This window comes from Sander lucioperca, chromosome 17 (genome assembly GCF_008315115.2).
Source record: "Sander lucioperca isolate FBNREF2018 chromosome 17, SLUC_FBN_1.2, whole genome shotgun sequence".
Taxonomy (NCBI): domain Eukaryota; kingdom Metazoa; phylum Chordata; class Actinopteri; order Perciformes; family Percidae; genus Sander; species Sander lucioperca.
In genome coordinates, this window is record NC_050189.1 from 11,490,287 (window position 1) to 11,503,467 (window position 13,181).

At 37.7% G+C, this 13,181-nt stretch overlaps 1 protein-coding gene across 2 annotated transcripts; it reads right to left on the reverse strand.

The window, feature by feature from the left end:
• Positions 1 to 2,501: 2,501 nt before the first annotated feature.
• On the reverse strand, positions 2,502 to 10,485 carry LOC116060406 (NLR family CARD domain-containing protein 3-like). Of its 2 annotated transcripts, XM_031313945.2 has the most exons (9): positions 10,430 to 10,485; positions 9,722 to 9,812; positions 8,106 to 8,210; positions 7,150 to 7,250; positions 5,207 to 6,998; positions 4,626 to 4,799; positions 3,635 to 3,808; positions 3,312 to 3,358; positions 2,502 to 3,219 (listed from the first exon to the last, which is right to left on the reverse strand). In XM_031313945.2, exons 2-9 carry the CDS (start codon positions 9,802 to 9,804, stop codon positions 2,693 to 2,695), a joined length of 3,003 nt encoding a protein of 1,000 aa, XP_031169805.2. In that variant the 5' UTR covers positions 9,805 to 9,812; positions 10,430 to 10,485; the 3' UTR covers positions 2,502 to 2,692. The 2 variants fall into 2 exon arrangements, with proteins under 2 accessions (XP_031169805.2, XP_035849634.1); XM_035993741.1 differs by lacking the exon at positions 10,430 to 10,485 and having other exon boundaries at positions 9,722 to 9,937.
• Between the last annotated feature and the right edge of the window lie 2,696 nt (positions 10,486 to 13,181).

Sequence of the window (13,181 nt, forward strand, 5' to 3'; positions counted from 1 at the left end):
GAGACGGGCCTATAGAGAATGCCTTTCTACAGGGCCCACAATTTTGTGTTACGCGCCCGGCCAGGAGCCCGTTAGCTTACATCAATACAATAACGTAAACAAAAGTGAGGAAAAACATTTTTTATCCTCCAGTAAATGTATTGAAAATTGACCGATATTAAACATTTTGGGAAATATGGTTGTTCGATTTTTTTTCCAACAATTAGATGCTAGGTGTACAGTTGAGCCAGGAGACGGTTAGCTTACCTAGCATAAGGACTGAAACCAAGACGAAAACGCTAAAGTTAGCCTAGTAAGAGACCGTTAGCTTACAACAGTACAGTCAGTGACGTTTAAAAAAAAAAAAACGTTTCAAAAAATATTGAAAATGTTTAGCCTACAATTGTTAGCTTTCTTTCCAGCAATTTGCTGAAATTGGCTCCCCCTAATATTTGTACAGAAGATAAATTATAATGGCTAAAGTAATAAATAATTCTCCTCCATTATAGTCAGCTACATATTTGATGAGCAGTGATTAAATGTTTAAGGATGTGGCTTTGGATGTCACAGCTTATGTTGCTATACTAAATATCGGCAATATTAGCTTATTGCAAATATATTTTGCAGAGACAACATTGGTATATGTGTTTATATGTCGACCGATGAGAAACAAGAAATTACAGTACAGAAATGTTAGGTTCTAAGGGATCCGTATCAAAATTGTTTATTTTTTATTTATTTTTAGCAATGACTATCGAAACAATATATCGTGATCAGACTTTTAAAACATCGATAGCGGTATTGGCCTTAAAAAATCCAGTATCAGTCGAGCTTTACTATCATAATAAGCAACAATACAGAAAGCAATTTATGATCTAATATAATGATTATGCATTAAATATAAAGCTTGAGTCAGAAGACAATTAGCTGAGCTTACAATAAAGACTGGATACAGGCCAAGAAATTCTGGCACCTTAACTCCCTGTAAAAAACCACACTCGTTTTTACACTTGTTTTTTTATACGGATTAAAAAAACAAGATATAACGGATTATTAGTGCTAGTGTTTGTTGACAATCATCTACGCATGGCACATGGTTTTTCAAAGTGAACACTGCTTTCTTGATTTTTGGGCCAAAGAGCACCTATACAATCTTAACTTTACTCAGTGATATTATCTTTCACCTGCAGCCTCTTCTTTCGTTCTTCTTTTGTAGAAGTCAGGGCTCTTATTGTGACACATGGCTGAAGAAGCCCCACCCTCCCTCGGTGTGTCTGGGGGCCGACGACAGCTGGGACGCGAAGCAGCCAGACTGCCCCACCCTTTACTGTGAGCCAAACCAGTGAACCATTCATCCCAATATGACAAGGTGGACAATCCATTGTGTTTGTGTACACATGAACCAATACTGATAACACTGTTGCATGTAGCTTACTAAAACAAAAATTCAAGCAATAATTCAAAATCCCTGCTATTCACAACAGCGTTTTTAGTGTTCTTAGTTGAGGTTAAAAGTGTTTTTTTATTACATATTTGTGACAGAGGAGACACAAGAGATTACTGAAATGTTGTTGTTGCTGCTGGCCAGTGCAATATACCACTACACATCAAGTCTAACAAGATTGCTTAACTGGTCAGTCCGGAAAAAAACACCCACACTCATTTTTCCTCATTTGTGGAAAGTTTATTCTCAAAAACAATATTACACTGTTAAGCTATTTTATCACAAGATTACACTGAGTAATATAAACTGGTATTCAATGAAAAGATAGACTAATGAAATGAAAGCTCCATGTTACATTATATCACTGTTGTTCCTCCTGCCCTGCTACTCAGTCATTTTATTTATTTAGATTAACACAAAACTGCAACCACTCAACAAACTCAGGGTGCGAAACTACAGGTGGACCTTGTCTCCTTTTAATAAGACATGAACTACCCTAAAAACGTGATTTGTGAGTATTGACCTTATGCTACTTTTGCCATACATTTCCATATTTCTATTATTGGTGTATGCTTCATGTATAATTTGTCACTGAACAAACTAACAAAGCACACACAAAAAACTCCACTAAGCTGCCAAAACTACATATTACTAAAATATTACTTTTACAAGACTGCTTAAAAAAAGGGAAAGGGCTACAACTTTTAATTTGTCTTGCTCTTAAAGTTGTCCATGTGATACACCCATCATTGATTGGAGTGTCCCCCTCCCGCCTGCACACATTTTTTATATATATATAAAGTCCAGGCTCTTTTTTTTCTAATGGATTTATTTTATTTTTTATGTATTTTTTTATTTTTTATTTTTAATGTGTTTTTGTATTTTTCCAATGAAATGTAAGAAAATGTAACAAAAGTATAGTTTCCCAGAAATGTTAATGGCATAATCCTCACACTGTTTGGTATCATGGATTGACGAATGACTAAAATTTCAATCAGTGGATTATCAAAACAATTGTAGATTAATTATCTGTCAATCAACTGAATGATTACTCCAATTGTACTTTTCACATACCAATACAGTAACCTCATTTTAAACTTCTAGGATGTAAAATGTAAGTTAGTGAAACCCGAGAGTCTACAACTTCAATCTATTAGACAGTAGGACATTGTTACACTACAAATACGACTATTTGTTTATACCTTTTATGGGAAATAACCAATTCTGACAAAAAGTATTGGCTCTAGTGTGAATGCATTGAAAGGTTGATTATATTAGCTGACAAAAGAATGCAGAAGACTGAGTGTGTTCGAGTTTAACAGCGGGATAGAGGGGCTCATTGAACGTTGTTTTGTAGGTATGAAGGCGGGTCCGACTATCAGAGGAAACTCTGTAGAATGACAGAGTGCCAGCCGGCCAATCCAGATACACTCCCACCCGACTAGAGCGCCATCCAAGTGAAGTCACATCTACTTTCTCGTTGTTGTGCAAAATGTAATTTCCATCATTAGAGCAAACTAGACACCAAGACTTGTCATTGTATCCCATCTCATCCGTCTTCCCTTTCTGGGCAGGTTGTCTGTACGTGACCCCAATGCTTAAGGGTCCGAACACCTCGACCTCCCAGTAGCAGCGCTTATCTAGATCCTGTTCACACAGTACCTGTTTGCAGTAATCAAACCTTTCTTGGTGATGGGACGGCTGCTCGTCTTCAACCCAGGTCACCTTTCTGTTCCCTTCAGAGAGAAGGAGGTTCTTGTGGGCTGTGTTGGGGTCCAAAGTGAGCTCACAGGCATCTGGAGGTAAGAAAACACTTTATTCCGAGAGAGTTCAAAACATTTCTTTAGATTCTTTCATCATTTCCACCAGGGAATATGCAGATACTTACATTTCTTAAAGCCTGGTTCCATCCTGTGACTTCCACCATGTTCAACGCTGTTGAGAAAATATTTAAGGGTTGATGTTTATTTAAGTTTTAGAATTTAGTCAGATAATAAGATTCCCCCCAACTTCAGATGAGTGGTAATACTGCAATATGTGGCTACATGTAAGCAGTAACTAGAACTAAAGCAAATTAAGTTGTTTTTTTTTATCATGATTTTAGAATTTTAGTATCGTCATTACTTCAATCTCACCGTAGTGGATTTGTAACGGTATTCAACACCTATTTCGTTCAGTATGAAAGTAAATAATGTTGTATTTTATAATTACTTGAGTATGTCGAGCTTGTATTGTGGATCGTTCTTCAGCTCAGAGAGCAGCTTCTCTCCTGATTCTCCCAGATTGTTGTAGCTCAGGTCCAGCTCTGTCAGATGGGAAGGGTTGGACTCCAGAGCCGAGGCCAGATAAGCACATCCTTCCTTTGTTACCTGACAACCTGACAACCTGAGAAAACAGTGTTTGGCTTATTAGCATGCAGATTACAGATGTATTTACGCAGATCTCTGAATGACTGAAAAGATGGTAGGCTTAAAATGATGAGTGGCCTTTAAATGGGCTATGTATTGTACAACTGCTGCTGTTGAGATGGCTGTAGCTATCAAAAAGGAATTGCTAAAGTAAATTATATTTCCTTGAAATTGTCGAAACACTTTACTTTAAACCAGGTGTTCTTAAAAGTCTAATTCAAATGTCCGCATTGGATTTTTATTCAAGGTCAGAGTTCCAAAATGATTGGCAATAACAAAATAACATTTAATCAACTCTTTTATAATTTTTTAGCAACATACATTCAAGTCTGTACATATCACGGATCAACTACGGTTTGTTACACTTGTATATTCAACATCACTAACCATTTATTGACCAATACAAAATGTTTTTAAAAATAGAAAACGTGACACAACACACGGTACGGTCCAGTTTGATCTGCCATTTGGTCCGGATGCAGCCATTGGTCCGAACTTTGAGAAGCCCTGCCTTAAACCATAACAGGAAGAGGAAAAGTCAAGGGGTCACCAAAGTCAGACGGATTTATCATCTGGGAACCATGAATGTTTGTACAGAATGTTTTGTCAACCTGTCCTGAAGATCTAGAGAGAGTTATTGAATATGTAAAAATGTTGACCCTATGATGGCGCTAGATGAAATGTCAGTAATTGGGATCCATCCTCTGGGGACCATGAATGTTTCTATGATAGTAGGAAGATTACTTGTCTGCCCATTACCTTTATACGTTACTGTACTTTATCTGTGTTAATACCTCAGTGTCTCCAATTTGCAGCATTGACTTGGTAGTCCATCGCATAGCAGCTCCACTCCTGAATCTGTCAAGTCATTGTTGCTGAGGTCCAGATCTCTCAGAACTGAGTAGGGGTGCCTGAGGGCCAAGGCCAGGTGCTCTACCAACTCTGCAGTCACTTTGCAATCTGCAAGTCTAAAGATAGATATTGAAGTTATAATGTAATGAGAAATAAAGTAGCTTTTAAAAAAATACATCCATAAATATTGATGTTTTTAAAACTAATATGAGATACGAGGAGACTATCCTACTCTTCTTGATCAGAATTAACCATAGATGTTCATTCAAGGATCACAGTTATTTCTTAAGGCGTCAGTATACTTCCAATAAAGAGCTTGTAGGATCTTTGAACTGCATCTACCACCCAGTCCCCCACACCGGTCTGAAATGGGAACTTGTGGGGGGCGCGTTTGACAATCTTTCTAACTTTAAACTGACAATCTGACATTCAGACCAATTTTGCGCAGCAGTTGGCTACAAACCAGTTTGTTGAAAGCATGTATATATATATATGTTACATATTACAGAGAAAGTAAACTTACATGACCTTTCTGCTGGTCGTCACAGCTGGTATCAGCCTCCTTCGACCTTCATCTGATGTGTTGTAACTCTTCAAGTCCAACACATCCAGATCATTCTTTGATACCTGCAGCATGTAGGCCAGCGCAGAGCAGTGCAGTGGAGTCAGCTCTGTTTTCAAACGATCTGACGATTTGAGATATTTCTGAATCTCGTTTTTGACTTTGTTGTCTCTCATCTCGACCATGGTCTGGAAGAGGTTGATACAACTATCTGGAGAGAGGGCCTTTCTTCGGATGGCTTTGAGGTGAGTCAGGATTTTCTTTTGGGTATCTTGGCCTGGGTCTGGCGATGTCAGCAGACCCTGAAGGACTCTCCGGTTGGGTTCTACCATGAGGCCAAGGAGGAATCTCAAGAAGAAGTCCAGATGGCTGTTCTTTTTCTCCAACACTTTGTCAACGGTCATCTTCAGAAGATCAAGTAAGGTATGTTCTTTGTCCTTCAGATCGAGGAAGTTGCCGAGCTCTTTTGTATTCTTGTTTGTGAAACAGTCATAGACAAAAAGAGCAGCAAAGAACTCCTGTATGGTCAGGTGCACAAAGAAAAAGATCTTTCTCTGAGAAAAGACTTTTTCTTCCCTAAACACTGCACTGCAAAATCCAGAGTAGACGGATGCCTCTCGTATGTCAATGCCACAGTCTTCCAGGTCTTCATCGTAGAAGATGAGGTTGTTCTCCTGCAGCTGGACAAATGCAAGCTTGCCGAGTTTCAGAAGAAATTCCTTGTGTGTCATGAGAAGTCTCTCTTGGTTTTGCTCAGTCTTCTTTTCATATTTTCTGCTTCTGCGTTTTGTCTGGACAAACAGGAAATGTGCCATCATCTCTGTGAGAGTTTGGGGAGTCTCAGCTTTCTCATCTCCCCCAAAGATCTCCTGAAATAATACGGCAGAAATCCAGCAGAAGATCGGGATCTGGCACATGACGTCGAGACTCTGTGAAGAGTGAATGTGTGAAATGATCCTGTCAGCAAGACTCAAGTCATTACTGAATCTCCTCCTGAAGTATTCTTCTTTTTGTGGGTCACTGAACCCTCGTATCTCCGTCACCATGTCAACAAACTCTGCAGGGATCTGATTGGCAGCTGCCGGACGGGATGTTATCCACAGTTTAGCATCAGGAAGAAGGTTTCCCTGGATGAGGTTCACTAGGAGATTACCAACAGATGTTACTTCACTGACAGATGTTACCGGCTTGTTCTCAAAGTCCAGTGGAAGTCTGCTTTCATCCAGGCCGTCCAGGATCACGATAACCCTGGCTTTGGTGAAATCTTCTGAATCTTTCTGATCATGGAGCACAGGGTGATAATCAGTCAGGAGCTCAATCAAGCTTTTGTTTTCTGTACTCAGATTCAGCTCTCGGAAAGCAAGATTGAAAACAAAATCAATGTCCTGGTTAGCTCTCTCCTCGGCCCAATCAAGAATGAATTTCTGCACAGAAAATGATTTTCCAATTCCTGCAATGCCCTTCGTCAGGACTGTTCTGGGGGGTTTCTCTTGGCCATGTGACCGTTTGAAGATTTCACAGAGGTGGACTGAATTTGTAAAAGATCGTCGTTCCAATTTACGTTTAAGGTGCCTGAACTCATGCTCTGCATGTGGATTTCCACTCTCTCCAGCGATGACGTAGAGTGTTGTGTAGGTGCTTTCCAGAGAAGTCTGTTGGTCACTATGGCCTTCGTACGCCACGGTGTATTGTTTTTCCATTGTTTCTTTAAGATTCTTCTTTGCTTTCAAACGATGGCTGTTCCCTGTAACAACTAAATACAAACGTTTTCATTCAGATTCATTAAAGGTCATTCTTTTTCATCTATTGCCTCTATTGGCCAAGACGTAAGCCATATGCCTGTGGTTTCCTTTAAATCAAATTAATTTAAATAGTTAAGTTAAATAGTACATAGTTAAACTTACACGTGTCTTCCGCAGTATCTCTCTGGTGTCCAATGGTTAAAAAGACTGGATCCCTAAAATCCTCCAAACACTCTGCACTGGACGACTCTTCACTCTGCTGTCTATTGGAACAAACGAAAAACAAATTACACATAAATTCTTGACAGATGCATAAAGACAATGGAAAGACGAGAACTAATATGAACAGAGTGAAATATTCATGCTTATCCAAAAGCAGACAGACACCCATGTATATATTGCAGTAACAAATGGATTTACCACTTTCAATGTCATTATTAATCTTTAAAGGTGCTTTTCTCGATACTCAGAACATTAATACAGCAGTAAACAACTATTTGCTATGTAAAGATATAGTGGAGTGATGGTGTCATGAGCAGAGAATGAAGTCACACACTGTGAGTGCCTTGTGCGTCGGTATCTGACACCGAGGACGGTGACAAAGCGTTGGTATTTGATGAGTTGGGGAACTATGCTGCGTGGCATCTACCTCGGAAGTTGGAAGCCGGAGCTGGGAATGACGTCACCCCCGAGTTGACTGCGTACCAGTACAACAAGTCGGAAATTCACAGTGGAGTTTTGCTCTAGCCAGATTAGCCATTGTTAGCGATGCCAGTTGATAACAACGCATTACGCTGTTTTTTTGTGCACACAAACAACAAAGCCCACAGAAATGTGTGTACGACTGATTTAGTGATAAACAGTATATTACTACAACTTTTACTATTGTTGATGCACGGAGCAGCCATGTGGGATTTTGGGGTTGGCTTTTGTCAGAGTTTGTGAGGAAATCTGACTTCAAGGGGCATTCCAGTTGAAATTTCCATCTGGGTACCTGGCTGGAACACTTTTTCTTCTGAATATCAAGTACAGCCCCTTTTAATAATTGTAATAACACATGGCCTAACATGCTTTAAGATAATGTACATTTTTTCATTTACAGAATACAATAAAATTACCTTTGTATCTCTTTAAGACCAAAATTGAGTGGCATGTACATGGATCCATCGCTCTTCAGAGAGACACAGCTGGGATGTGTGGACTTTGCTGCACTCATCTGTGAACTAAGAGAAAAGATTGTATTATCTACTAAATAACAAACAAATGGCCTTTTCCTAAAACTGATTGATATCTTAATGCATTATCTGTACACACTATTTGTTGAGGTTTAGCTTGGTTAAAGGGTAATTTCCTTCTTAATTTTCTTCCTGCGGACCCTATTTTCTTATGCATTAGTGTCTTAGTAACTAATGTGTGGTGATGGCGTGGATATGACACATGCCTTTGGTGTGTGTTGATGTATGGGTCGATTCCCATACATCAACCAGTGTGTCCCTGAGCAAGACACTAAATCTCTAGTTGCTCCAGAGGTGTGCAACCTCTGACATATATAGCAATTGTAAGTCGCTTTGGATAAAAGCGTCAGCTAAATGACATGTAGTAATAATAATAATAATAATAATGTGGATAAAATCTTTGAAATTGGTATGTGAACCGGCCTGCAATGTTATCTTGTAGGGCAAATGTTCGTCTGCAGCCGTCTTTCTTAATACTGGACCAATATCAAAGACTGTTGTTCCAATCAGTCACTTAGACACAAACACGTGGGGAAATAGGGTTTTAAAAAAAGGTTAAAAAACAAATTACCTCTTTATACATACAAGTATGTTTTAGACCTGCTGGGTTTCTTTTATTTAAGATGAAATACAATTCCATTTGTACTTTTCATGAATAATAATAATAATATCTGTGGTTTTGCAGTTTGTATAAATAAAGGCATATTTTTCTGTCATTTGTCCGCAGCTCATTCTGTTAAAAAAATCCTGAGAAAATCGTGTTGTGAACTTCAAAAATCGTGAATCGAATCGTGAGTTGAGTGTATCGTTACATTCCTACTTGAAGGTTTGCATGGCTTTCACTTAAATGTACTACACCGGGGTTCTTCAATGTTTTTTAAGCCAAGGACCCCTTAACTGAAAGAGAGACGGAGCAGGGACCCCCTACTACATATATTGTAAAAAATGAAGTTGCATAATAAACTGGGCCTATAATAAAGTGTAGGGCGGCACAAAAGCCTTTATACATACCTTTTACTGCATAGAATACTAAGCTATTAAAATAGCCTAATAACTCATTTTATAAATCATCTTTTAATGTTAAACATACATGTGCCATCTGTGGATGGCCTTAGTGACTATCTAACCTTACCTATAGGCCAGTAAGCAGTGGGGATTTATATTTGCTAATACTATTTTGGATTCATGTTACAGTAAGACTTTTTAATTTTTTACTAACTTTTTAACTACATATAAACTAGTGTTGGAGAAGCTCCTTGAAGCATTTTATATGATCACAATGGCGACACCTGCTGGAGTAATGAATTTATACAGAAACCACGATGAAAGTCCCTGATAACCATACACTGTTATGTTGTTCCATAAAGGTAATTTAAAAACGGGGTACTTGTCAACTTTAATGCAATATCAAGCATGACATCACTGTTATTTTTGCTTTAAAAATAGACTTCCAGTCACATTTGTTTGAGTCTTTTAATGAGTCACTAACATGGTATTACCTGACGGACGGCTCACTGATTGGCTGCTGGAAGGACTCATCAGAAGTCAAAGAGGAGGAGTCAGGTCGTTTCCTCTTCTTCATGACCACTCCTAGCGCAAAAAATAACACATTCAATAGGGCTGTAAAGGACACACATGTTTCACATGGACACATTATGAGTTGTCTTCTATATGTCTATAACATCTTCCATCTGTGTATTGTATAACGTTTGTGCCTACTCAATAATAAAAAAATATGTAGGCTAATAAAGACGTTTTTTGTCCAAAGACTAACAGTGAAATAAAAGAATTCTGCTGTCAAATAAGAGTTCAGCCAAATATATCTTTGTTAGTTAGGACTTATATGTATTAGCGTCATTTTCTTTCTCCAAACTGCGACTTATTTCAGCAATAAAAGGCAGCTCAGCACTTAAACACCTCCGGCCACGAGGAAGTAGGGGATACAGCTACGGTTGGAAGTTAAGCAGAATTACGCTAAAACTCGCTAAATCTATGCTAATATAATAATATCATGTTAATACTTTAAAGTTCCTCGGGAGTGTTTTAATCCAAACCACGATCTTTTTCCTAATCTTAACTGTCGTCGCCGTAGCTGTATCCCTTCTAGCTCAACCTGAGTAATCTATAGACTGCAAACGGCCCGACCCAGACATCAGAATCACCTGATCAAAGTTATATAACTGAAGGAATCACGAATGACGACTTACTTTAGTGTGAAAGAAAAAGACACTCCTTCCTTCCTTTGTCTTTTTCACCAAAGGATCTCTGTTCCTCTTAAAGAAGCACGAACCAAATGGTGACGAGGATTACTGCACTTTTACTTTCACTTTCTATTTAGCCAGACAGGAGATGAATAGATATTTAAATGGTTATAAGAGTCACCGGCGAACAGCAGTAGACCTAAAACTAATCTGCTCCAGGCTATTCTGTAAAAATGAGTAGCCTAATGTAAGAGTCACACATTGTATGTTTTTTATGGTCTCATTTATATTATTTATTGATTATTATATTGTGCACTTATATTGTATGTGGGGTGCGGTTTGAGCGCAAGTGATAACATATTTGTTTGCTTCACCTTTTCACCTGGGAGCGAACACTTCCTGTTGACCGCCCAACTAACGCACTTATTTCTACTCACAAAGTAACTTTATTTGATAACTGCAGTGCTAGTTGTATTTTGTATTTGTATTTCATTTAGTGGATGAATAAATCATTGCAATACAATCTGGAGTGTGTCACAGTGTGATTATGATCTCAGTGTTTAGTCCCTCAACGCAAAAAAAACGCCTTTATTAGCCTACAACAACCTAATTTTACTTTTGATGCTTAACTTTTATGTTTATGTTTTTTGTTAATATTTCTGCACTCTAGGTATTTTTTACATCGTTGTTGTTACATGTTATTGCTATTTTTACTAGTTAATCATCTGAATAACTTCCTCCACCAGTGATGAGCTGACCAAAACCTTCTTTAAAACAAAATCTCTCTTCAAAGGTCCTAAACAGACTAGAAGAGTCAGTAAATTACAGTCAGAGAGTCAAACCACATCAGAACCTTATTTTAGTTACAGAAAAGGTGCAAATGTAGCCAGACGGTGACATCTAGTGGAAGAAAAAAGGCACAACTAGTCAACATGTGCAGCCTTCATAGGCAGTACAGAACAATGTGTTGACAGAGTACAGAACTGAACTGCATCCATGTGTAAGTAGATGTTGCATTTATTTGATAAGGCTGCAGAACAGTTTTATCCCCAGGGCCATCACAGACTTGATCAATCCCCCCCCCCACCTCGCAGCCAGTACAGTTGCACTTTCCAGATAGGGATTCTATGCAATAGGACTCAGTGCAATATTGGATGCCTTGATAATGTTTTTTTTTTTATATTTTTCTTATTTTATTTATTGTGAAAGTGAGTGCACAAGCAAATTTCGTTGTATGGTTCTACTGCACAATGACAATTAAAGCCTATTCTATTCTATGTGATTCATATTTTTTGCTTAATTATTTCATTCTGTTTCTGTCTAACAGCTGCCTGTGATACATCCAGACACAACAGACTTGTGAGTACATTCTCAGTTCTTTTGTATTTTAATCTTAAATCAGTAGTGAGACAACGTAACCGTACATTCTGTGTGTGTATGTTTAAATGTAACTGAACATAAAGTAAGTTAAAGTATAAGTTATCTATCACAGACAACCAGTAGCCGACTACAAATGGGTTTAAATTATATAAAGTGTTTATAAAATGTGTGAAAACATTTGATCCACTTGACAAAACAATCGTTTTTAGCACTTTTTTTTTTTTTTTAAAGATATTTTATTCCCCTGGTAGCTCATCCTCAAATCAGAGATCACTTACTTGATTTTAAAATGATGATTCTTGAACCTTTTTGTAATTCGCATCTAAAACAAATCCTGATCCTTGAACTGCATCATGTAGCTTTCATTTCAAATATATTCAGACAAAAGCTGGAAACAAAGACAACTGACAACCGAGTGTTGAGAGGAAATACTATTGCAGTTAGTGAAATGTTTACATCACAGTAGATTGATTTCTGGGTCTGGTGTGTGAGGTTAGTGAGACATCTTTCACCACAACGTTCAGTCAACACCTTCCTTTATTGACAGGCTATATGTAAACACTGAGAAACAATTTAGTTAGTAGTTTATTTTGAACATGTAAATATATATATATATATATATATATATATATATATATATATATATATATATATATATATATATATACAATTAAAATAACAGCTAAATAAGGATATGTACATTTCAGCACAATCTGCCAAAATTATTGTAAGTGATTAAAATAAGAAATTCCCAGAATCAGAGAAACAGTCAGAAACATATCAACATTAGGGTTAAATACATGAAGAATTCATTTTTATAAATCTTCCTAAATTTAATGTCCACTCCAGGAAATATCAAACTGGAGTTGGGTTGTTTTGATAAAGAATGACATTTATCTTTCTTTTGCAAATTAACTCTTCACATGTAACATTGAAGCCCGACTTCATCAAATTAGGCACCAAAACGACTAGTTAAGACATACATGATGCTGCTGAAGCTAATTCATCTCATCAACACATACCAATATGTTCCTATTAATGCTAACGATAACTGGTGATTGGAGCTGATATTTAGCTTTGAAATAGGCCTTGTTAGCTTCAGGAAGTGCAAATTAACAGTTTGTTTTTCTAATGTGTTTTATGCATGTACTGCTGTAACTTATTTTAGTGTATTTTAATTCAAAGTAGTATCTAAAATTAGTCTTTCTTGCAGTCAGTGCGGTCGGGCCGATGTGGACGGTGATATTACTCAACTGCGGCCTGGGCGAGTTGTTCAACTCCAAGATTTTTGTTACAACGCAAACATGATCTCCAGTCCGGTCTTACAGACACACATGGCAAAACATTTCAGGGATCTACAAATTTTTGTCCCATAGCA